A 26,813-nucleotide genomic window follows, 5' to 3' on the forward strand; every position below is an offset into this window, starting at 1 on the left:
ATCACTCTGCTCTCTCCACCCCTCTTATCACCTGGGAAGTAATCTCTCTCCTAAGTAAGGATGCTGGGAAATTCAGTACCAAATGTTTAAGGGTTTTCTAATAGACAGTATTATCAAACTGAAAAGCCCTACTTGACATTCCTGCTGGGATGTCAGCTCCAGCCAAAGGTGGGGAGGAAGGGAAAGGGAAAGACAATGCCACCCGTGTGGAAGCAAATAAGAAGTTAGACCTGAACAGCCACAAGGAATAAGACAAAAAAGCAAACAAAGCACCTTCCACCTCAAGCAACAGCACAGTGCTGCCTTAAAAGCCATCGTGTCACATTACATGCAGCTGAGACACACAAGTGCAGAAACAGAACAACTGTGCAAGCATCAAAAAGTTGTACCATTGGGTTAATTTTCAGAAATTTACTAAAACACAACCAACAGATTTATCACAAAACCAGCTGAACTCCGTTGTATTTCAACAATAGGTTTATTTTAAGAAACATAACATGACATTAAGTAAAAATGCAAAATTGTGCAATTATGGCAAAATGTTTAAAAATCCACACATTTGCCCTCAGAGGACTACAGTACTTCTTACTAACATACCTGAGCACTGAATGTTGGATGCCATTTCTAAACAGCCTCACAAACAGGGAGCTCTTCGACTTCTCGTAGAACATACACACACTGCATGTTGGTGCACCACAACTGCTTTTAGTTATTCTAAGTTTTACTGATGGAATCAAGTGGAAATTACAAAATGTTTCCTTCTAAAGTAACTAATAATTTTGGAAAAGAGATTTACACTCACGTAAGTCCTTACAATGCTAGAAATTCATTTAATAAAGGGAAATAAATGAATGCAGAAAAAATACCAAGTGGGGAAAATGTACAGATTACTGCTTAAATATCATCAGTACCTTTGGTGCATTATTTTTTTTTTTTGTGCTGTGCAAGTTTACTTAAGCCTGACTCTACAAAACTTTACCAGGAATCTGACTCTCAGCAAGACGTAGAAGCATTTAAGAATTGGCAAAACGTCACAGCTACATTACTGTCTCAACAAACTCCTCATGCACAAGATTCAGTATATTCTACTCCCACGGCGAGTTCCAGGATTTAGCTTTTAAACACACCACAGACTTGGATCACACCCTCAGTTTGAATGGTTAAACAGAATGGAGATCTTCGTACTTTAGTGCAGATAAACAAAATTAACAAACCTACTGCAGAATTAACCACAGCATATTGTACTTCTATACATCACATGACCAGTCAACTGCTAACTCAATTCTATTTCATAGTTTCAAGTAATATATTGAAATTTGTTCTACTAAATAAATATAGAAGATTGTCAAAAAGCAGCAAGAAGTCTTGTAAATATTCAACCAAGCTTAAAAAAAAATGAAAACAAAAAAAAAACAACAAGAAAAAAGTTACATAACACTTTGCAAAAAAAAAAGGTTTTACACACAAATGCAACACTGTTAGGGAGGGTGCTTCAGAAAGCTTGCAGCTAGAGGCCTACAACAGCGCAAAGAGAGCTAGTCAAGGACTAAGGATAATTTTAAAAATGAAATTAGTTGTACTTTTTTTAAAAAAAATCTTTATTCTTGGCTATGGATATATATAAAACAGTATCTAGAAGAAAACTAAACACAGAAACAACGCACCTCAACACTGTTGGAAAATGCAGTCTTAGCAAGAATCATCAACTTCAGAAAAAAATTCAGGCGCTCGCACTTGAAAGAAGCAGTTTGGTGAATCTCTGGAAGATGAGGTATGTAATGCGAAGAGGCTTTTTTTTTTTTTTCCTTTTCATTTCACAGTTTTTTGTTTGTTTTTGCCTTTCAAACTTTTTGTGCAAGAATTAAGAACTAGAACCAGGCGAGTATTTTCGTGTATTAGAAAGATTCCATTAGGGAACTGTAAGACCACATAGTAAACAAACATTATCCAAATCCTCAGCCATGCCAGGGGGATAAACAATGAGCTAAATATTTGGCTTACTGAAATATCAGCTGCTAAGCCAGATAATGGTAAGCACTTACAGCCAGCGACGGCCGCTGCCATTTCAAGTTAACTGGTTTACTTGGGTCGATTTGAGAAAACAGGGAAGAGTAAGATAACATACTCACAGCTCTGCAAAAATTAGAGCAGCAACAAATTAAACCTGGCAAATTACAGCTGATACGAGTTTTAAGATTCGTCTTTTCCCTTTTTAAATCCAGTTTTCACTACTGAAGTAGAGGCTGAACTTTGAACTTATTTACTTCTTCAAAATAAGCTAAACACAGAGAAAAGTGTCGGGACATATCGGATCTCTACTCTACATTTGCATCTAAGGTTATTTAAGCCATGGACACGTATTGTTAATTTTACTTTAATACACTGGAAATGAAGACAGCTCAGTAGTGCAAATTTTCACATTATAGATCAGAATGAAGTAGAAAGTATTTGAGGGCTTCATTGCGGGGAGAAAAGAAAAACAACTTGTGAAGTTAAGCCACGCTTTTCCAAATAACTGGAGCACATGCCAACTCTGCACATAGCACTGTACTTTAGTGGAGACAGAATGAACACTCCACACAAAAAGAAAAAAAAAAAATCAGTACTATTAAGGCCATATCCTGTCACCATTCTGTGCAAGAATATCACTGCAGTAAAAACATTATGTTAAAAAAGACAATATGATGACAGGACAGGGCCTGAAGACAGACACACACTCCATGAAAAATAACAGGCTGTCTTAAACAGTAGCATAAGGCTAGCCTATTTCAGACAAATAAGTATTAAAAATGTACTAGCACCATCAACTTTTGGATTAAAGCCCTTTATGGGATGGAAAAAAGTTTTAAGCAGCGTTAAAAAAAAAAGTTTTTACAGCACTACATCTATGTGGCATAAAACAGGTGTTGGGATTCCCCCCCCCCCCATCATTAAGCTCAATTTTAACAAAAATCCACAGATAGGAAGTGGTACAGTAATCTGAACAGGCCTCTGTCCAGGGCAAGAGTACTCCATGTTCCAATTCTGACTCGAGTTTTATTCCCAAATTGTAGTGCACAAACAACATCACAAACATCTTAGCATTCAAAAAACAGTACAAAAAAAAAATCATTATGAATCAGGATCTACCATTCCTCTATGTACTTTCAATCTAAAATAACAACAAAAAAAAAACAACTTAGTGATATTGCCTCAAATTTTACCCGTATTTAAAAAAAAAAAGAAAAAAAAGTCACTTCAAAGCATCTTGGACATCCTTAGCTATTAATGCTAGATTTTCTTTCACTGTAGTGCATAGTTATCCTGGCTCTTCCACTTAATTTGCTCTTACCACAAAAACACCCCTCTAGTATGACATGATTAAGTGTTTACCAGAAAAAAAAAAATGCTGATAATTGCACTTTGTAACCTCCTTCTCATTTCCCAGGAAATATCAGTAAATATGAAACTGAACCAGTAATTCCCTCCCCAGACTGCAACCTTTAAAGAGCACCCATCCCCATGTACAAAAAACTGTCTGTTTCAGCTTACAATAAATACTGACAGAACGTCTTTGTTTTCTTTTAAGACATGTTTTCTCTAGCATCAGATTACCACTGCAATCACTAAGGCCTGTTACTGAAAAAAAAAAAAAATTAAATAACTTTCTGAAGACACTGCGGGTACAATTTAGCAACAACACATTCAAAATGCCGGCCTAAATCCCAGAGCCTGTCCGGAGTCTCGTACACTTTCTGCCATTGGTCAGTAACCTCGTCGTACTGGTAGAGCGAATTCTTCCTGCTGGTTCTGAAAACATGTTCCTCGACAGTGACTTGAGTAGCTCTGACAAACAGATGGAGTTTGTTTTTGAGGAGTACAAGTTTTATATACGGATTAATGGACTGATCACATGGAAAGTCTTTTTTTCGAGTCCACTTGTTCTGTTCAATGTCATAGGCCTCTACGGTAAACATACGTTGGTGGTTGCCACAGGTCCCAGCTATGTAGTAGATGGAGTCATTGTATACAGTTGCCAAGCCTTGGATTCTAGGCACAGTCATCGGGGTCAAAAACCCCCAGTAATCCTTCTGAGGATCATAGCAGAGAAAAAATTCCCCTGAAAAGAGAGGAAAAACAACACATAACTTATGCTTCGTTTCTAGAACAGCAATTCTGCAGCTACCAAGCTTTCAGCTTCCACAGACAGAAACGGTCCACCAACTTTTAAAAGCCTTGATCCCGTAACACAAAACCTAGCACCATCGCCTGCTTCCTTCCAAGTGCATTACAAAAACATCAATACCATGAGTAAAAATGACTTCAAGTTTCTATTTCAGCTGACGAAGAACAAATTTGAACCATATGCAGCCTTCCAGTACTTAAAGGGGGCCTACGGGAAAGCTGGAGAGGGGCTTTTTACAAGGGCATATAGTGATAGGACAAGGAGCAATGGATTTAAACTGAAAGAGGGGAGATTTCTATTAGATCTAAGGAAGAAATTCTTCACTCTGAGGGTGGTGAGGCAGTGGAACAGGTTGCCCAGAGAAGTTGCAGATGCCCCATCTCTGGAAGTGTTCAAGGCCAGGTTGGATGAGGCTATGAGCAACCTGGTGTAGTGGAGGGTTTCCCTGCCCATGGCAGGGGGGTTCGAACTAGATGATCTTTGAGGTCCCTTCCAACCCAAACCATTCTATGATCCTATGATTCCTATCAGAAACTCAATGTTTTACATATTTCCTGGCTATCCTTTACTACTTCTAAACCATGCTTAATAATTTGGGACAAAACCTTTCAAGATTCCAGTCTTGAAATGTCTGAAGTTTTTGTTTCATTCTTGAACATCTTCACAACATGTCACCTACAGATTGCGGAGTCTCAGGATTCAGCACTTGAAAGTTGTTAAATCTGAGCAAATACTGGTGTAACGGAGCACCTCCAGTGCAATAAAGAACACAGAAATAATACAGTAAAACGGGTGGAGCATAGCTTAAGTCTTACAGATAATACCTTTTTGGATTATTCATTTTTGGTTTACACTGCAATCTCCTATGACTGATGCCTGAGTTCCACTGGCATTTTAACACTCTCATCAATCCTTACTGACTAGTTCAAACTTACGAGCTTTCTCTAGAAAAAATATTGAAGATGAACAATTTTTTATACTACTTCAGTGCGACCCAATCAAGGTATTACTCACCACATACAAACAGAAAAGTTGCCTATTCCCCCAACATGAATCTTTACAATTTGCTAGTTAGCACAGCAAAGCAGTTTGCTTGTTTATGCAAGCAGAGTTGTTGTTCAAACCACTGAAACACAGAGTTAGTGCAGCTAAAATCTGTAAACCAGACGCACTCTGATTCTATAGGTTATAGTAATATCCACTTTCTAGCAGTTTTAAGAAACATTTAAAGGATGAACAGATACTCTACCAAGTTGAATATTCTTCAGCATTCCTTTTTAGCCATCTAAAGCAGATGTCTGACCCAACAGAGGAGACAGAGCGAGAAAACTTGCTACTGTATCAGAATTATTATTATATTATTAAAGCCACAACCAAATAATTATTATTATTATTAAAGCCACAACCAAATAATTATTATTATTATTATTAAAGCCACAACCAAATAATTATTATTATTATTATTAAAGCCACAACCAACAAGAGTCAAACTTGACACAGAAACAATGAAAGAAGAAAACTCTCTGCAAATCATGCGGACACTCAGAAACTTTAGCAAATGGCAGGAATGCAAATTCAAGAAAACAGGTTGACTTCTGGTAAATAACAATGACCTCACACTATCCTCTTTCCTGTGGTATGGAGAATGACCCAAAGAGGGAGCCGGTTTGGATCCAAGTCCCTCACTTCCACGGGTGATCACAGAGGTGGCCTGAGCAACACGTAACCAAGACACCCCCTTCTCCTTTCTTTCCATTTCTTGGGACTCTTACTACACCCTCACAGGCTAGTCTCAGCATTTTTAAGTGCAGACTGCTATATGGCTCATTCATATGTACAAATACATATTTTATATAAGATCTCCATAAAAAAAATAAAGGGGAGAATAAATTATTTGATCTGTTTCCATAATGATCCTTTTTATTCAGTTAAGAATCAATATCTAATATACCAATAAGTCTGACCATTTACTGGAAGAAAGGACGTTAAGGCAGTACTATAGTTACTGACCAAAGAAACAACTAACTGAGATAAATCATCTTTCTCAGCTACCAGCACAACTTCAGAAACACAGCAGGGCAGGAAACACAGGCCTGCAGGGGTTAATTGACTTTCACAAGCCACCAAGAATACAGACACCAGGAATTTTCAGAGGTTTAGCTAAGTAAAACGCAAAGTGCTTTTTCACAGGGCAATATCTTTTCTTCAACATCAGTGCATTTCACCCAGATAAAGAAGATTTAATAAAGAATTTTCACAGTAAAATCTAATACCACACTGTTGACTTCAAACACCACCAAAACTGCCATTTGTGGAACAACTCAATACCACAACTCAGTGACACATCCCCAAGGCATGAGAACCCAAGCAGCAACCTCACTCTTCCTCACCCACTGCTCTCCCTAACTTTCCTTCCCACTGCTCTCCCTAGCTTTCCTCCCATCCCATTGTCCCAGGGCACTCTTTAGAAAACCCAAGTGTCGTGGGTGTTTAAGGCAGAGTGCAGACAGTCAGACTGGACAATCCTCACTTCCAACAGAACACCACGTAGTCAGTCCAATCGCCTTACCCTGTAAGACATAGATGTTGTCCTTATATTCCACAGCACTGTGAAACTCCATTGCCACTGGCATGGGACAGACAGCTGTCCAGCAGTTCTCTCGGCTGTCGTAACACTCCACAGACTTGAGTGAGTTTCGCCCGTCTCCTTCATAAACGCGACCTCCTATGGCGTACAGCTTACCACAGCAGTGAACCAGTTTGCAGCCTATTCTGGCTCGCAGCAAAGGAGCTTTGGGAATCCACCTGTTGCCAGAGTGATCGTACATCCAAAAGTCACTCTCTGCTCTGTGGTCAATGGAGACCTCGCTGCTGCTGGGTCTGTAACCCCCCGCAATGTAAATGTCGTTATCAGGAGACACGAGAATTCCAACCTCCCTCAAGTCGTTTGGTGGCTTGCATAGTTTGAACACTCTCCCTGTGACCGAATCCAAACAAGGCACTGTTTGCTTCTTTCCTGAGTGTTTGTGGGCAGCATCAAAGCATATGATCATTTCGGAAGCGGTCATTCCAAGCCGTTGCGTGTAGCCATTGGCACTATGTTGTCCCTTTTGTACACAGCTTTTGGCCATAGCCTGTGCAAACACGGGAGGGATTTTCTCTAAAAAGGTCTCTTCCAACAGAGGCATACGGATGCATTTGGCAAATATCTCTGGAAGGTGCACTTCTCTCTTATCTTGTTCATGCTCAAACCACCTTATAATGCTGTCATAAACATGTTCTTCTTTGTCTACGTTTAAATCATCGCTGTCGAGTATACTTATCAGCTGGTCCTTTCTCAGCTGAAGAAATTCTTGCTCTTTGGTGACACTCAGGAACTTTTTACGAATGTAGTCTTGCGACCTGTCCTTGAGTTCCTGATGACCATAGTGATCAGCGAAGATAAACACCCCAATGGAGTTCTGTGGGTCCAAATGGCTGATCATGTATTTAGCACACTGGTCTTGTATGGAAGGGATCTGGAAGATACTGGCTGCAGTGAACAAAGCCTGGACGTTGGCCTCTGTCAGCATTACTCTGGAGGTATATGCATAGTTCAACACCAAATGCATTGACTCTGCTTCGACACCAACGATACGAACTTCCTTCTGGGTACTCTCCGTAAGGCCGCTAGTGAACATAGATCTACAAAAGAAAAACATTTAGCAGTTTATTTGTGATTACCTCCTAGCTACAGGTATGAGAAACAAAATGGCCTTGTATAGCTAGTCCCACCGCGTTTGCCCTTTCATCAGCACAAACACATCTATCACGGGTGTTACACTGTCCTGTTTGAGCACCCAAATGTAAGGCCGGTTCTAGACTTCCTGAAACAAAAGGGGCAAGCTGAAACCTCTTGCTTAATTACCTCAATAACCCGTATTAAAATTCACTCTATTCACAAGCAAACCTCTTGACATATCCAAGTCTTTGCAGTCAACTTTCAACATGTTACTTCATAGGCACATTCTAGAATGCCTGAATATATTTAAAAGAAAACAAGTGGCTTAAATATGCTGTTACTGTATCCAAGATATCCTCAATACTGGAGGCAGTTGTTTTTCTTTTTTTTTGGTTTTTTTTTTTTTTCGTTTTTTTTTTTTCCAAATCATGTGAGGTTTTCTCCAGTGAAACTCTCCTTTGATACGCAGACACTGATAACTCATTGACTTTAAGAGAAGAGTAACCTTTACTTACTGGGTGCACTGTATTACTGACAGTTACATGGAATATTAGTATAGGTGCAATTTTTTTCAAATTTTCACTAAATGAAAATAAGTTGTAATTCTGCTTTCGATCCCCACTAGAACAATGGACTATTGTACCTGAAATAAGGACTGATTGCAGCAAGAACATTCCTATGACAGGAGAATGTTTTCCCATGATCCACTTCCACTACAATATCTGTCAGCTGTCCTTCATCATACATGGTTTTAAGCTGCTGAAGAATACTACAGGCATGGAAGGGGTCCATTCCACTGCTGACTGTGTTTGAAGAAGGAATTCCGTTCAGTGTTTGTGAAAACTTACTGGGTTCTACAAAGCAAAATTGAAACTGTTTAACAAAAAGCAAACAAACAAAAAAAAACAACCCCCAAAAACCGCCACACATACAAAAAAAACCATGTACAAACAAGAATTAGCAGAAATTAATATTCCATACTTCCTCACTGTCACCACACACCAACAGCAAGTCTAACATTTTCAAGGGTGAATAAAGATACCTCTTTTTCTTCTTTTCTTTTCCCAATGTACATGTAGGTTACCATTAACATATAAAATTATATCCACTAATATTAAGGAAAAAAATCATATAAATAGTACATATTTATTACACTTCACTGAAGAGAGGGGAAATTACGTCAAGAATCACAATGTTTACTGGCTTATAAAATGGGAAAAAACAAAGAATGCAGAAGAATAAAACAAGACCCCAACCCACATCAGCATTACACAAGCCTTTATGCACAAACTCAACTTTACACCGAAACAGGAACCGGCTCCTGACTTACACCAGGGACAGTTAATAGCACAGACTCACCAAGAAACAGCCCTGCAGTAAGTGCTGGGCCACAAACTTAAATTCACATAAATATGATAAAGGGTCACATGTTTTTCTTTAGAAATAAAATGCAATTGCCATTTACAATCACTCAGGTTTGAAGGAGCTCATACATCATGTGAAAACATACGAAGTGGAGCACACGCTTCTAGGCGACATATGGTATGGCTAACAAAGTAAATCCCAAAGTGAAATTGGGCAACCTCTCAAGCACAAGAAACTGTTTCGTAAGAGCAACAAAATTTTTACGCAACGACAACAAAGGAGAGCCCAAAGGAAAAACATGAGGTGGTAAGAGCTGCCAATCAGGTAAAGCTGCTGACTGCAACAGAGAACGCTTCCAACGAGTTTTGGGCAACACAAAAGGGCGAAGAGGGCAGCGAACAACAATGCTGATGATGAATAGGAGGTTTAAATTCTAACTCGTGGCGACACACAGCAGTTACAGTTTCTCTTACTCAGAATTCAGACACAGCTTTGAGCACGGTCACAATTAAATCAGCAGGGAGCTGCTGTTGGGCACGCGCTTCCCATGGCAGGCTGGGGGCCAAACACTGTCAGAGTCTCTTCAAAGTGCTGTCAGGAAAAGCCTTCAAAACTTTTTTTTCAAATGGAATAGTAAGTACTTAAAGGTAAGGTCTGCAACAGGGGAGTTTACATTATCACAGTAACTGAGATGCAACATTCAAAACTAACCACTCATTAGGGAAGGGGAGAATTTGTAATTGTTCTTGTTCAGAAACGTTAATCACTAGCAAGCAAATTCCAAGTAAATAACAGTCTGCTAGATCAGTTCCAAGGCTTCCTACCTAGCAAAGCTTTGATGTACCAGAAAACTTTGATGCAGTTACCATTGCAGAAGAGGTTCATTTACTTCCTAACAGTGAAAAATATGCAAAACAGTTCCTGTCTGACCCTGCCAGCCACTCAGGCAATGAGCACACGCGATCAAGGCAGCTTCCAGCACTAGTGGGCTCAGCCAGGAAGAGATACTTATCCCCGTATTCAAGTTTTTCTGTTTAATCCTTGACACTATTCACATTACAGTTTTCACCCCGTAAAACCTTCCCAGACACTTTCACCATCTTCATTTTCTCTCTCTCACCCCAAACATCTTTTTCCTCTATTAATATCCCTCTCCCTTGCACCTCAAAATTTTCACTGTTTCTCCCAGACGTCACCCCAAAATACTCTCCAAATTAATTTCTCAGACACCTCTCTCTTCTCCACTCTCACAGAAGCCTTTCATCACGGACAACCCCATTCCTCCCTCCAGGCTCAGCTCCCCTCACACAGACCTCAGCGCAGGGGCGTCCCTCGCAGGAAACCCTCCTTCCACCCTCCCAAAGCACACATTCCCTGACGAGGTATTAATCCCTCCTCACATCCAGGCCCTCACTCAGGCGTTCTCTCACCTCACACCCCCGACCCCGTCCCCCACAGACACCTCCCAGGCACCCCTCTCCACTATCACTTTTCCCACCTGGAAGCGACGCCCTGCGCGGAAGCAAGCCCCTCACCCAAGCACTTTTGCCCCACCAGGCCTCCTGAGGCCCACCTACCCCTCACAGCCACCCCTCAGCCCAGGGACCCCGGACACCCCTCCCTCAAGCGGTGCTCCCCACGGACACCCCAGGGAGCACCCTCTGCGACACCCCTCAGCAGAGAGGCCCCAATACCCTCCTCTGTGTGGCCCCCACCCCCAGACACCCCTCAGCACACAGGCCCAAACCCCCCTCCCCCAAGTGCCCCCCCCCCCCCCCCATCCGCCAGCAGGGACCCCCCCCTCGGCCGCCCCGCCCCGCAGGCCGCTCCCTCCTTCAGCCCGCTCCCCCACCGCGGCGGCCCAGTCGCACCGACCTCCCAACGCTGCCATTCTCGGGGCCCCGCTCCGGCAGCGGGAGAGGGGGGCGGCCCGAAAGGAAATGTCACCGGCGCCGCTTCCCCCGCGCCGCCTCCTCCGCGCCGCCCGCTTCCTCCCGCGGCGGCCAACCCCGCTCCCCGCACCGACCAACATCAGCCGCGCGGATTGGCCGCCGCCCCCGCTGCCTGCCGGGAAATGTAGTGCGGGCGGGCGGCGGCGCTCCGCCCCTGGCGCGCGGGGCGTGCCGGGAGCTGTAGTTCCCCAGGCGGGGGCCCGGGAGGGGCCGTTTCCCGGAAGCGGCGCGAGGGGCGGGGGGAGCGGCTCTGCCCGTTGCGTAGCAACGGGGAGGCGGGAGCCCGAGGGCGGGGCGGCCATTGTGGGGCCCTCGGGCGGCAGGTGGGGCGTCGGGCGGCCCGCAGTGCCTCGCCATAGAAATGAATTCTCCCCGATTCCCGCTTTTCCGTGCGCTGCCTCTGCCCGGGCCGCTCCGACTTGCCCTGCCGGGACACAGCCCCCTGACGGGCGGCAGGGGTGTCCCGCCGGGGGAGGCCCGGAAGGCCAGGGAGCGCAGGCACCGTGGTGGCTGCTGGAAAACAAGCGGGAAAGGGAAAAAGGAAACGCCTGCCACCGTCCTGTCGCAGCCAGGATGCGATCAGAGACAGGGCAGTGCCGGGATGCGCGACTCGAGCTGTGCGAGGCTGAACTGGCCTTGAATGAAGAACGTAAAATCAGATGCTTGGTCGGAAAGCTCCTCACGCTGAGGGTCTTTCTTATTTTTCCAACGTTCATACCCCCCAGCACACTGTGGCCCACCGGATCAGCCGAACGAATCCTACATGTGGAGTGACTCCAGCGGACAAGCAGCCGTTTCATCGCCAGTGACCTTTAATTTCACAAAGCACATTTCTCTCCCCGTCCTGCGAGATCAAGTGGCTGATAGTCACCAGCTCTTCCAGTTCTCTGCAGCAACTAGCCACTGGTTTCGTTCTTGGGAACTGAGTCATTATCTAAAGTCCGCTGTGGAAGGGGGGAGGTCGTTCTTCTTTGTGAAATGCAATTAATGAAGAATTAACAAATACTGGAATTATTCAGCAGTCTGGTGTATTTTTCTGGTTTCAATCAAAATAGATTTAATACAGCATTTGGCTAGGAAGTTTGTTTTGTTATGAAAAAAAATTGAAAAAAACCTCCAATTTAAATAAGATTTTTTAGAATACGTTTCCATTTAACTCTCAGAAATAATGTAGCATGGATACATGAATTTAGCAGATGAATTTAAAGGCAGGAATAGTACCACTCGGCATCATCTTGCTGCTGCTTGTGTGGTTTTGCTTTCCCTGGCAAGGCGTAGCTCTTCCCTGGTTTAGCAATTACCAGCGGTGTGCAGGCGGCTGTCGATAGTAATGCCGCACAACACGGGAATGATAGAGACTCTGATGAAGGAGATGTAAAAGAAAATAGAACTTCACGTCTGCAAATCGATTCTGCAGCTTTCCAATTTCCCCATTCAGCAATGGCACGGCCGGTGAAATTTTCCCTAGAAATATAAAACGAAGGGAAGGAGAACACCTCCACTCTTACTTTTTAGCAAATGACATTGCCTGATACAGTTAATTTCCTCTGGTGCGGACACTTAGGCCAGGCTGGATCACTGTCCAAAGCGTGGAAGGGAAACGGAGAATGTTTTTTAATGCAGATACTGCGTTGAACCGGTACTTTGGAGTGCAAGCTTTCCTTACCTGTGTAAGGTTTTCGGTGAGGCGAATAAATTGCTTTACAAACGGGTTTAAACATTCTTTAAGAGGCGTTGATATCTGCACTTGTTAACACACCATCACCCACTCCTCTCTCTGGAAACCTTCCTTAGCGATTCCTGACACTCAGAAGATTCAGCATCATTCTGTGGAAGTCCAGCGACCCGGCATTTTCCCCCAGCCCTGCACATTCTTTGCTGGATCTCTCGGGTGCAAAATGAGAAGCACGTCACCTGTGCAATTGCTCTGAGATCCACAGCAGTCAACTAGCACATTAAATCCGGGTATTATAAATGGCATTTGCATTACACACAAATATCAGAGCCAGTTCTTTCAGAAATTGCAGGATGCTTAATGAGTTCCAGCTCCCTTTCCTCCTGCTGCATCCTTCTCCCGTCATTGTTTCGCCTGGGAAGTGAGGCAGGCCCAGTATTGGAGCATAGAGCTAGGAGTCAGAAAATTGGGCTCTTGGCATGGCGCTGACACTAATTTACTGCATGCTGTTGATCAAATAATTTCATTTCATGGATTTTGGCTTCCCAGGAGACAATGGGGAGCTGTGAAGCCCTTGGAGATATATTGTTGTAAATTCCTTTGTCAATAGTATAATAATTTTTGGTAGAGTGGTTTTGCTGGTGGGTTTGGTTTTTTCTTTAATTCTTCTGATCGGCAATGCACTGAAACCGATGATACCATTTTAAAATTTTGCAAGTATCCAAAATGTCCTGGTTATCGAGGGACTGGGATGTTTTCACTTATGCTTTAATTTCACACTTATTTTATCATTCCTTGAAAACATACAGCTGAAAACACTCAGTGGAGAAAGTGTTTTTCCCCCATTTGATATTCCAAAGGTTCAAAAATAAAAATGAAACGATATCAACTGAGAAGGAACACAGAGTCCGTGTCTGTCTTTCATAAGTGATTAGAAACATTGCACCCTTATGAACTCGGAACTGGCACTGCTTGTTCTGGGATTCTTGCCCTCGGAATAAAGAATGTCTTTGTCATGAGCCCAAGCAAGAAAAAGAGGGGAAGGAAAAATGAACAAAATACACACTTTTTCAGGTATTTGAGAACATGGAAGACACCAGAAAAAAAGTTTGAACAAACAATGGAGTTACTGAAAATGTTTCGCTTTTCCATTGCTCCGACAGAACAAGTTACGTAGAAAACTGTGGTTCAACGCAGGGACCAAGAGAACAGCGTAACTTTGGGAGCAACTTTTAATCCACATGAATTTTTCAGTTTTCATTTTGTGTATCATATTTAGTTTAAAATTGTAGGAAGAGGTCACTGCAGCCTCTTTTCCTTTTTTTCTTGGCCCTTCCCTAGATGGTGTTTTTTCACTGCAAAGTGGAGGGTGTCGTGAAAGGAAAGGCCAGCCTACCCCCCACACGTCATACAGTCCAAACAAAGGAAAGTAAAGTTTGCAGAAACTTGACATGACACATCAGTTTTTCAAAGCAACATTTTTAATGGTCACTTTTTCAATGAATTTCTTGATTTTTTTTTAAAAAAAACACACTGATTTCCAGTGAAATTGTTCAACCATAAAATTTAAATACACTGAGTAAAAATATATTAATACTACTTGCTGTCTCCCACTTCTGTCTCAATTACTAATATTTACAATTCTTTAGTTATTTTTACATGTTAATTTGTACTGTGAATCTGAGAGAAGTAATGCAGCTGTGATACAACTGCACTCTGGAAACCCCTCGTGTTTTAATTGGAAAAATCTCGATATTCACTGTGGAACAATCTAACCTTGAAAAACCATCTTTTACCAGTTTGTCTTTAAGGCATGAAACACTGCTCATTTTCTGCAATTCTGTCACCAAGGGGCACATTAATTTAGTTGCACAATAATTTGATACATCAATACATTGATTGAAGCGGAGCGGTTTTTCTTCAGCGGTTCCAAGAAATCATGCATTTCTTGCAGAATCTTTAAAAAGACAGTTTTTGCTGCAGTTTAAGTAGGAGGAATTGCAGATCATTAGGGAAAGTTACCCTTCAAAGCCGATCGATCGTGGCGTACTGAGCACAGTGGGCATTACATCAGGAGAGAGGGAAAGCTGGCAGGGGGCAATTAATGGGGCAGATATTGGAGTGCCTTTCCTGATTACCCCATACTGCACAGTGGATTTGGCCTTACTGAGACAGGCTGGTAGAAACAAGAACCCTGATGAGATATGGCTCTGCTAATGTCAAGAAGTGCCACTTCCTAGCAGCAGGAGCAACTTTATTGAAACCATCTGTTGTTTTGGAGGACACATGTGCGCGCGCACACACGTACTTCCTCCTCCCAAAGTGTTTAACCTTCCTCTTAAGGCTGACAGAAATTGCACAGCTCATCCCTCCTTAATCTCAGAGTGACAGGCTGTTTTCAGCAAGTCCCAGCAGCTACTGAAAATCCGAGTGACTGGTGGTGTTTAGGTGATGTGACAGTGATGTTTTCTGGAGCAGTCACTTTAGAACAACACACCCATTCATCCACCGTCAACCTAAAGTTTCCCAGAATTAGTCTGGGATTTCCAGGAGCCTGACAGAGAAGGCTTGGTTACCCATGTAGTGATGAGAATTCTGCACTCCGCCAGATCTGCTCTACACAGGGGACAGAAAGAGGAGATTCAGTGAGCCTGGTCCCAGTGAAACCTCATTTTTCAGCAGGTACAACTCAACAGCCCTATATGGGTTACAGCAGACTCAGAATATGAGCCCTGTTGCAATTTGTCAAGTCTCTGATTGTATTTTTATGATGATCCCTCCTTAACACGCCAGGACCTTGAAGCTTCTCGTGGCTGTGATACAGAGGTGTGCATCAGAGCCCCGGTTGCCAACAGAAAACGTGGCACTACCAGAGCATTCACTGAGACTGAATTAATTCCAGCCTCTTTGCAGGTGAAGTGTTTCTGTTAGTATTTCATGCACATCTGTGCCTGTTTAATTTCTTATTCCTAAAAACCATGTTTAAAAGAACCACTTAAAAAAAATAACTGGCTTCCTAGCTATTTGGAACAGACACTGCCTATCAAACCTGGAGCCTCCGAAATCCCTCTTACCAGTAAACATAACCCACAACCCCCCTTCTTGGCCACTCAGTAAAACAAACGGCACAGAAAGGGGAAATACACCCCTTCCAGAGCAGGAAGAGGTGTATTTCTGACCTTGTCTCCAGAACCAGATTTCAGTAAGTAGTTTTAATCTCATCTCCAAACCTGGCTACCTCCTCTCTACTTCCAGAGGGCCCAGATCAAACAGACCCTTGCGATGGTGGAAGATGTAACGACAGAGAAGAATAACGAATTCTTGCTGCCCCTTCTCTCCTCCATCCATTTTGCTTCTACCTACGTGTGTGTTATTAAAACTCTGCAGATTGCATGGAAAAACCCACACAGATCTCCAAAGAAACAGGTCACTCATGGCCTGGCCAGCTCCAACAGTTAAGAGCTGGGAATTCAATGCACTCGTGTAGATGTAAACTGATCCAACCGCTAGTCGGAATGTGATTCAACTACAGGAAAGGTGCAGACACTTCCCAAGGAGCACAGATGGCTAGAGAAAGCAGAGAGCAAAACACAAAGTGCCTCTTCTGCCTGGAATAAGCCAAGGAGGTTAAAAGCAAAACTAGTTTTCCTTCTTAATTGGGGGAAGCTGGCATAACTGCAACCACATTTGTTTCTTTTTAGGGAGAGTACAGTACACTTGAGTCACTCAACACCATCCTATATCCCTGGGCCATTCTGAAGTCATCACTCAGATCTGATGTGTTTTTCAGTTATTTCTCTCAGCAGTAACTTTTTTTGTGTTTTAAAGAACTTGAATATGGAAAAGTCAATCCCTGGAGCTGCAACAGGAAGGAAAGTATCTCTCCCCTGCATACTTTCAACCTGAAGAACACTGGAAGCTTAATACCCTGGAGTTATTTTCATAACTCAGAAGGCCTGTTTCTTAAAAAAAAAAAAATGCATCTCAGACATCTGATTTTTAATGGCTATTTTTGAGTGAGTATGATCTGACAACAAGATGGGGTGGGGTGATGTTACAGACCTATTCACTGAATGCAGAAAGGTAACAGCAATAAACAATCTTAACATCCTTGAAAAGGTAATGAATAGTGTGAATACTTTTGTAAGTGCCCCTGTATTTGCTTTTTTGTAGAGGAAAGCCCAATGTGTCAGCTTTTATAAGGAAATAAGTTTAATACATGGTATTAGGTTTTTAAGAACTAGGCTGTGATACAGATGTCTCATTACCTGCCCTTATTTACTTGATCTGCCCAAATTCAATGGCGTAATTTACATTCTACAGATTAAATTTGGAATATTTGACTGTTTATGAAACCTTTAGTTAGCGTATTTCTGGGCTCTGGCAATTTTTATTTTCTCTTTGTGGCTTTAGATCCTTTTCTTGTTGTGGTCAATAGCTTTATTATCGAATGGAGGGACACTGAGCTGAGGCCCCAGGAGAATGCCTGGCCTGTTATTGACTGTAAAAGCGTATTTAATGGTTATGTATTAAAAAGAATGAAAGCTTGTTTTCTCCAAGATCTCTATGCAACAGAATAAATCACATAACTAGAAGTCAGATAACAGGTGTATTCCTAGAAATTATTTGCAAATAAGGTGTTAGAATATACAAAACCAAAGATGACTCATTCTGGAATCTAAAGCAGTAACATGGACAACAGGGTTTTCCCCCTTTTGACCCCCACCCTCCCCCAAATAAGGTTGTACAGGTTTTACTCACTAATTCTTTTGCCAAGTAAGACCATGTCTAACTGCAGCCACTCAGCTTTAATCTGCCCAAGGAGGTGCCAGCTCTAATACAGACCAGCCACCCAGTTTAGGCTCCAAAAGCTGCAATGATAAAGCTGCTCTTGGGTCCCTGGGCAGGCGAAATTGTAGCTACCTGGGCTGTCCCACACATCCTGCCATTGCACCTCTGAAGCAGAGGAACCCTTCCAAACCGAATTCTTGTTAGTGTCTTCATTTCTCCTCTAATTGTCTGTCTTGATGATACGTGGGAAATAATTGCCAGTTAAAAAGGCCGTTTTGAAAACCGGCTTTTTGAAAATCCTCACACATGGTACGTCTTTAAAGCTTGGAACTGTGTTCCTTATACAAGAGGCCTTGAACTCTCTCTGGGCAGACCGCTTTCATATCCTCTAGGCTCATGTATTTCATGGTAATAAGCTGTGGGATTTAACTGTGCTGAGACAACATGCCTGCTCTTTAACTGAGTAGAATAAAGAAGAGCTTTCCAAGCAAAAATAGTTAAGATAAAGTTGTTCATATGATACTGGGAGCTAGCAGGGCATTCACTTTGTTCCTACTGGGTGGGAAGGGGACTTTGAATCTGACCACTTAAGAATTACACTGAATATCGCTATCTTGACTACTGAACTTTCCTGGGATGGTTTGATAAATAGATTATAAACCGACATATAAATAAAAGTAGAGCTTCATATATGGATAACTATATTATCCTACCATAACATCCATTCATATTCAAACTTAATTCTTTTTGTCTGAATTTGTTACGCAAATTTAAGAATTACTGAAGGCAACATCGGAGTCAAAACCCAGGATTCTTACTTGCCATGCTGTGCTGAAATGAAGAAGCTGCCAGTTGTTGTGCCCCACCGCCCCAGCCCCTTGTCCTGCCTTTAACACTCATTTGAGCTTCATACAACCATTTCTGTTTCAACCATGAGAGTTGTCACAGTTAGCCCTCCTTAGGAGGCAAGTAAGAAACAAATGAGGTCCAAAATCTGGAATTAGCTGCATCTTGGAGAGATTGTGGCCATTGTGGCCAGTTTCAATTACTGGGTCACCACATGGTAAAAGACACTTGCAAAATCCATCAATTGAGTAAAGAAGGGAACTGCAAGGCCTGCCAAGAGATTGGACAGCCAGTCAGTGAAGACAACCATCTAGCATATGGGGAATGGGAAGCTCTACTTTTGAGGCCCCATCTCAAAGGACTACACATAGAGTTTTTTAAGTAGCACTTTGGTGCTAGGTCAGATGCTCAGCTGAAGAAGCCTAACCCCCTTAATTTGGACTCTGTTGCCTTTTATTTTGTTTTATTGATAAGTGATAGTACATTAAGTACTTCTCTGCATAGCATATGCCCACCAGTGCTCAGAAGCTCCATACAGTAGTCTTTCCCTGCCTCATCCCAGGACAGGGCATTCAGCACATGCACAGTGAGAAGACCTAAAGGCTCCGTTCACCTTTTTCCAGCCTTTGCACACACTCATCATAAACCAAATGGCTTTGCTCTAAGTCATGTGCTAGGCAAGTGTAGGACATACAGTTCCCAGAGGAAATCTGAGATAGCCACACTGGAGATCCTCACCCTGGAGGAGCCATCACTACTACACATCTGCACTTTTTTTAAGGTCTGATGTGCCTCCAAAACTAAACTTATCAGCCAGAAAAAGCAAGCCTACAAACATGACTGCAGGTGTGGCTGGGCCAGCTGGGGCCCTGCATGCCCATCAGCTCCTTGTGCAATCTTTAGGCCATTTGTAGCAGCTCCTGAGCAGCCTCACCAGTCCCTCCCAAGACCTGGTTTGAGACGTGTTGGGAAATAGCCCATCACTCCTGCTGCCCCAATCAAACTGGAAGGCAAAGCTTGTCAGCAACACAAGGAGCATGGGAATTGAAGGGCAGGGAAAATGAGTTGAGACATTCATTCCTTTTTCAGATTAGTCATGCTTGCTTGTCATAGGCATGAAGAACACTTAGAGCTCAGTTCTTTTACTAATCGTAGCAATAGTATAAAAGCTAAAAGGGAAAGTCATTTTAATGCCACTTTCTTCTTGCAGAGACTGTTTACATTTCTAGCATGTGCTGTGCAGGCAAGATCTCAGGGTAGCTACTCTTATTCACCATTCTTTTCACATTTCAAATGAGGGGAAATTAAATTTTTCCTCTATTTGCCAAAGAAAATAGAAAGTGTGCTTTGGGGACCTGGTAAGACAATTACGTACCATTTTTAGCATCTAGCATATCCGCTTATTTCAGCTAAAAAGGTTCAAATCTTTATAAATAAGGATTTTATAAACTCAGATCCAAATAAAGATTCATCTTTTTATCATTAAAAAGTTTAAACCCAGTTCTATCACAGTCAATATAAGTATCCCTTTGAGGCAAAGGGAATGCTAGGACAAAATTCACTGTGAGCCAGTCACTTCTCCACAGAGCAGTGGAGATGAAACTTGGGGGCAGAACTTAATTCTTTCAGTGACAGAAAGATCAACAGTTTGGAAAACAAAAGCATGTATTTGTTGAGGTTGGCTCCCATCTGCTAATGGTAATAGTTTTCTATAGCTTCCTGAATTTATATGCAGACTTGATCCTGGCATGACAGCTTTCCTGTCAAGAGTAATGAACCAAAACATACCCACATTAAACATAATGTACGTAATTTCAACATAAATGTATTACACTATGTATTGTACAAATACATAGGCCTGGCATTCAGCTAAACAGAGATAGACCTGGAATTAGACACAATACTAATGCTTAAGTGTGAGGCATCTGTTTCTTCTACATATTAAAACCCTTACCTTTCAGACAGAGGCCAGGCTTGGCTCCCTGTCTCATTGTTCTTCTCTATCTAAAGCTGAAGTGTGGGATTAGTTCCACTCTCTGAATTCAATGCATAGCTAAGCTTACCTGATGTGACTTGAGGACAGCTACTCAGCAGGGAGGTTTGAAACCTAATAGTGGAACAGGAACAGAGAAACTCCCCAGCGACTACAGTGCACCAGCGTGTGAAAGCTGGAGCTGTCATTTCAACCACATGTCAGTGTGGGAGCTGTGAACTGGCTCTTGGCAACCACGCGTGATAGAATGAGCTGCAGTTCCAGGAGAAGAGGCTTGAACAGTATCAATAAGGGAAGGAAGAGAAACTCGGTGCCAGCATTTTGGAAAATTAGCTTGATTGAAAAGTTTGCATTGCAGAGTTTGGGATTTAACACAGCTGTCTCTTTCAAAAGCCATTTGGTTTTCCAAGAGCATCCTGGGTTTTTTTGCTTAAATGTTATGGCATAGAGAGAGAAAGAAAAGAAGTAGCAATGGCAAAGAGGAGATAAACCAAGTCTAGGTGCCAGAGGAAGCAGTGAATGTCACACTACAGTGCTCCACACTCAAAGAGCTGTGGCCATGTACTGACTTCTGTCACTCCATTCCCAGCCAAACCTCACCTGGTATGCCAGAGGAAGATTCAGAGTGAAAGAAAGAGCATGGAAAATGAAGGGAAGACACTGAACAACAGAGAGCAGAGATGCCTTGCAGAGACAGGCAGTTTGTTTCCTACAGCAGTGATCTCATTCCAACCTCTCCTTCACCAAATATGTCCACAGAGTTCTCTGCACACATCAACATTTCTCTGTTAAACCTGTCAACACGATAACCCAAACATACTCCCCTTCAGTGATACGCTCTTGCCAACAGGACTTGGCTGCTCTTGCATGCCAGTGATTTTAGTTTACTCAGAGAAAGAGGGCTGGTGCAGATCCACAGACAGTCCAAGAAGCTGTGTCACTGATTTAGTGACTTCCTGGGCAGGAGGAGCTCTCAGCCAAGGTGCCAGGCAGGTTTCAGGGGCGTGCCTCCTGTTGCCATCTCATCGGCTGGTGGTATTGCAAACCCCTTGTCTTACTTCTGTTGTCCTCTTTTTCCTGAGGTATGCAGGATGGATGCTTAATGGGATCACTAATTCAACTTTTCATTTTTAATTTAAAAGAAACAAACACACAAAAAAACAAAACAAAAAACCACCCAGCCTGACAAACGCTTCTTTGCATCACCTGAAGATGGAAGCAAAGAAAATACACCCACAGCCCTGCCTGTGCCAAGGTTGGCATTCCCATCTCACTTTGCTCTAAGCCAGACCTTTAGGGCTTTTGCCTCTATCCTGTTGATTTTGAGGCTAAGTATTTATGAACTGCAGCTGTGCAACTCAGGAGCCCTAACAGAGCCTTATTGGTTTACACCAGTGGAGCATCCTATCTTGAAGGCAAAGCTCAGGAGAACCCCAGCATGTAATGAATGCAGTCCAATTTCTAACCAACGATATTCATTTCAAGGCCAGGATCTTTCAAACTCCCTGTGCTGCCACACATGACCTGCCAAACCTTCCCACACTTGTGGATGGGAATAATACCAGAAGAGTTGATTAGAGCTAGTAAATAACATGGGATGAAAACAAATTAGGTAGTAAAAGGACCCTTGAGAAAACAGGAAAAAAGCTCTATGGCCTTTCAACTTATTCATGATTTACTAGAAAGTTGTATAATGTAGCAGGCCTAAGAGCTAGCTAAAATGCTTCTAAGGCCAAAACATCCCAATTTGCATAGCTAAGTTGCTTGCTGAAAGCCTGGGGAACTGTTTAAAGTAAGCTAAAAAGAAAACCGACGCTCTCCCTTCCCCCCGCCCCAAACCTTTGATTAAAAAAGCAACAAAAATGCTAATCTTCTGTGGTTAAGCAGAAAGGCTTAAAAAGCAGCTAACAAACAACATGAATTATTCAGGGACAAGGTTACTGCGATTCTACACACATCGCTCCAGAATGTGAGCGCAAAGCCACACGAGCACAATAATTTCTATGAGTGTCACAGTGATAAAATAGATTCAAATAACCTCCATTAATTGCATCAACATAATATAGCCTTTGTGAATCTTTAAGGGTCCTTCACAGACTCTCTAAAAATGGAGGGCCTGATCCCAGTCTAATTGAACAGGTTTTATATACTCTGCAACACCAGTGGGGCAAGTATTACTTTACATTGAATGGGTATGGTCAGAAGCAGCCCCATTCTTCAATCTGATGTTGGGCAAGCATCCAGGAAGGTTGAAGATCAATAATCAGATGAACCTATTTAGAGTTTACATGCTCACGATCATCACCATCTTCATTAAATCCAGAAGAAGCCTTGTCTCCTTGCAGGCTGAAGTCATGTATGTATGTGCATGAGTCACAAATTTTTTAGCAAGAAAAGTTGAGAAGGAACAGGCAGGGCTGGTTTAGAGCTGAGTGACCAGAGCAGTTGCCCAGATCTCAGGCCACAGAAAGGAATCTGTGCATTAAACTCACTATATGTGGTTTTTGAGAGGAAAGACGACATTAGCAGCCTCCACAAGCCTATCCATTACCCATCTTCCAACCTAGGTACTGTGAGGTCTCGCTGAGAGGCATCGGGATGCCTTTGTTCTGCTGTATTTTACTTTACCACCCACCACCCATCTGCAGGTCCCCTGCTGCTGTTTGATAAACTCTTCAGCTTGCTGGACAGTTTGCTGCCCTGTAGAGCTCATTGAGAACACAAGCTGTGACCTGATTGCAGGAATCAGGATAGGGGAATCTATTAATAAACTTTTCTAAGATGTCCACATATGACCCAGCATCTCTGAAGCACAAGGTAGAGAGTAAGGCAGCATATCCCTGAAATTATCTCTCACCAGCCACGTACAGAAGCAGGGGCCACTCAGAGCCATATCAGCCTGGCTTCATACTGCTGAGAGTCAGCACCCTCAGACACAACACAGAGATTTTAGCACATCGTAGCAGCTCTGCAGGGGACTCCCTTTTACCCCAACACATAGGACAGTCCTAAGACTTACCTTAACTCTGTGAGCCACAAAGTACTGCAATACTTGCAGCCCTGCTAAGGATGCCCTAGGCCCAGAAAGCCCATTTATTGCCACTGATATCTACACAGCTGTGATTATAGCCTCAAGGGAGACGACCTGGTGCTGGTCTCTCAAGGAAAGTCACCTGATGCTGCAGCACGTCAGGCTGATAAAGAAGCCAATGTGGTGGCAAACAGCAATGCTGTTAACTGCGCAGCTGCATGCAATGATTTGTTTTCAGTTAGTGGGTTTTGGGTGGGGATGGAAAGTAGAAAAACAGTCACAGAGAAGCTCAGTTACAAAAAAAACAAAGGTAAAGCTTACAATTAAACACATAGCAGTCAAGTTAAAATTATAGGTGACAATTACTGTAACTTGATCAGGCACAATAGCAAATTCTCTTCCCTAAATCACTTTCACAACTCTCCTAGGAGGTCTGAAAGATGTAGTATATGAGGTTCATTTAATTTCTAATGTAGTAATTATCACTACTGAATAAAAAAAAATAGCGGTGACAGACCCAGGAAATAAATTTAGCACTTGAGGTTTTAATAAAATTTTTATGTGCAACCCCGTTGGTTAGAAATTGTTTAATCAATCTTATCTGGTTCACAGCCTTTCTGCTGAGCTTTTGCTTCATGTTATTACAAGGCAATATGCTGCAGCACCTTCTCAGCATCCCAGGTTGCAAAGCCTAGGCACTAGTGCTATCCAGAGCTAGTGCAAGCTCCTCTCCCAGCCTGCAATTTTGTTCACGTGCTGCCAGTTGTTCCCAGGTTATGCAGCCAGTCGTAACTGCTGGTAACTCAAGAGCAGGGTGCAGCCCACTCTGCCTGGCTGCCGTAATGGGGCCTCTGCTCTATATGGTAGCTTATTTCTATGGTAGAGCTATCTAGTGAGCTTGATCAGGTTTTCAAGATCCTAGTGTGTAGGAGACACTGCCAGTCCTTGCTGGAGGTCCTTCATGTTCCAGGCTTTAGTATAACACTTTAGGAGGTATCCTTCCCAGCCTCTCCTGACCCTTCCAGGCTCATCCTGGCTGCGATGGGCACATCTGGAGGCCAGTCCAGTGGTTTGCTCAGGGTTAGTGGAGGCAGATGAAGAAACTAAGTCTGTGTTCCACACCTACCGGCATTTCTGAGATTTTCCTGACTCCAGAAGTTTTGCTTAAAATTTGAATTTTCCCAAGCTCCTGGGCACAGGCAGAGAGAAAGCTGAACCCAGGTCTCCTGTCCTGCTACTTGCAGGGTCACTGCCCTGCATAAATTAAGCTGAAATGGTTTATTTCTGTTGGCAAACCAGGTCAGTGTGCATAGCAGAGAGGTTAAAATGCAGTTATTAGTATCAAAGAGAAAAAAGACAATGTATTAGCAAGATTCCTGGACTGTTTCAGTATTTCTCTTATTTAATCTAAAAAGTCCATCTCTGTTGAACAGGCTACTTAAAATGCTCACTGTTTCAAAGTGTGCCAGTATGAATTACTTTACTGCCATTTTAATTGGGCTTTGGTACCATTCAGAAATCCAAAGAAGGAGCATGGCCAGGCAGGCTATCCAGCACAGACAGGACTGCCGGCAGCACTCGCTTGGCTTTCTCCATTTTTGTCCATCAGAAACAGGTCCTGCCCCCGCCAACAGGATTTAGCTCTGCTCCTTCTCTTTGCTGGCACTCTCTGCCCAAACACACAGAACAAGCGGTCATCCAAGCTGGGTTTATTTTCTTTTTTCTGTTTGCAGTTAGTGTACTAGTAACTCCTGGAGTGACCCAGTGGCTAACAGGTAGGTTGATAGCCTCCAGATCAGTAAAAAAATCAGTAAATATTTGGGCATCATCGTAAACAAAACTCATTCAGGAGATTAAAGCACTACAACATGGTAATTTGAAATGAGGGAAGAAACTGCTGCCCAGAGTATTAATGTAACTTTCTTCAGTTGATTTGTTTCAAGAAAAAAACATGGAGTAAGCAGTATTTTGCCCTGCTGCGTGTTGGTGTGGTTCGTAACATGTCCTGAAAGTCTTCTGAGATGCAGCCAGCCAGATCAAGCCCTCTTCATCTGACCTGTGAGGATCTCTCCTCCACTCTGCCGCTTTGTAGTTCTCCCACCCATGGGACACACACCCAGCACCCTGTCTCCCACCTGGCCTGCGGTGTCCAAGGAGGTTTCTGTCTGAGGACCACTGCAGGAGGACCCATATCCCCCACCTGTGAAGTCAGTTTGCCGGGTGAATGCTAGGTGAGGCCATTTCTTGACACAGCCTGTGGCCTCCTGGTCCAGCCTTCGCTCTCTCTGTGCCAAGGTTTTAATGCCAACCCCACTGAGGACCTTGGAGGCAGGTTCAGGCAGGAGGGGCAGTGGCAGGACTCACACCGTGGCACAGCGGGCAGGAGGCTCTTTAGCGGTGCAGCCAGTGCCATCCAACGTCTTCCAGAGCCTCTTGGGACCGAGGGTCAAAGATGCAGGATGCCACAAGTCCTGAGTGATCAACTGGGAGCCCCTCAGAGAACAGACAATTAGAGTTAGTAATCACTTTGACCACGTACCCAAAAATCCCCATGGCCTTCAAAAATCCTAATCTTTGCTTTCACCTTTCAATGCAGCACCAAAGCCATCAAAGCCATGACAAAATGATTAATTAAAGCAAAACTGAAGATAGGAATTTCCTTTCTTGACTTTTTAAGCTGGCATCTGTGTGTCATTTTGACACACTAAACGGCTACAGCATTGTCGTGGTTTTAGGCTGATCCAGCAACTAAAACTCACACAGTCTCTCCTTCTCCAATAAAGTAGAGAGGAGAGAAAAAAAAACAAAAGGACTGAGGGTTGAGGCAAGAACAGAGGGAGCACCCACCAACCATGGTCCTGGGCAAAACAGGCAGCGCTTTTCTCAAAGCAAAACAGTTTATTAATGATTACTTAGAAGGACAAAGGGAAATAAAAAACCGATTACTTGAGAGGACAGAAAGAAACAAAACCAGATCTTAAAACCGACACCTTCCCCCCCCCCTCCTTCCTTTTCCTCCCGGCTCTACCTCCTCCCCCCAGCAGCACAGGGGGCAGGGACTGGGGGAGTGCAGGTCAGTTCATTCCGTGCTGTTACTGCTGCTTCTTTCTTAAAGGAGAAGGAGTCCTTACACCCTTTTCCCCTGCTCCAATGGATCCCCTACCCACGAGGAAAAAAATCCACAAATTTTCTCCAACGTGAGTCCAGCCCACTGGAAACAATCCTTCCCCACAGATTGCTCCGGTGTGGGCTATACCACAGTCTCGGGTACTTA

At 43.1% G+C, this 26,813-nt stretch overlaps 1 protein-coding gene across 1 annotated transcript; it reads right to left on the reverse strand.

Annotated features, from left to right (window-relative positions):
- Positions 1 to 3,016: 3,016 nt before the first annotated feature.
- KBTBD8 (kelch repeat and BTB domain containing 8) lies at positions 3,017 to 11,205 on the reverse strand. Its single transcript, XM_086619149.1, has 4 exons — positions 11,127 to 11,205; positions 8,530 to 8,740; positions 6,735 to 7,849; positions 3,017 to 4,099 (listed from the first exon to the last, which is right to left on the reverse strand). Exons 1-4 carry the CDS (start codon positions 11,140 to 11,142, stop codon positions 3,636 to 3,638), a joined length of 1,806 nt encoding a protein of 601 aa, XP_086475275.1. The 5' UTR covers positions 11,143 to 11,205; the 3' UTR covers positions 3,017 to 3,635.
- Between the last annotated feature and the right edge of the window lie 15,608 nt (positions 11,206 to 26,813).

Source organism: Tauraco erythrolophus, chromosome 12 (genome assembly GCF_009769465.1).
Source record: "Tauraco erythrolophus isolate bTauEry1 chromosome 12, bTauEry1.pri, whole genome shotgun sequence".
In the NCBI taxonomy this organism is placed as follows: domain Eukaryota; kingdom Metazoa; phylum Chordata; class Aves; order Musophagiformes; family Musophagidae; genus Tauraco; species Tauraco erythrolophus.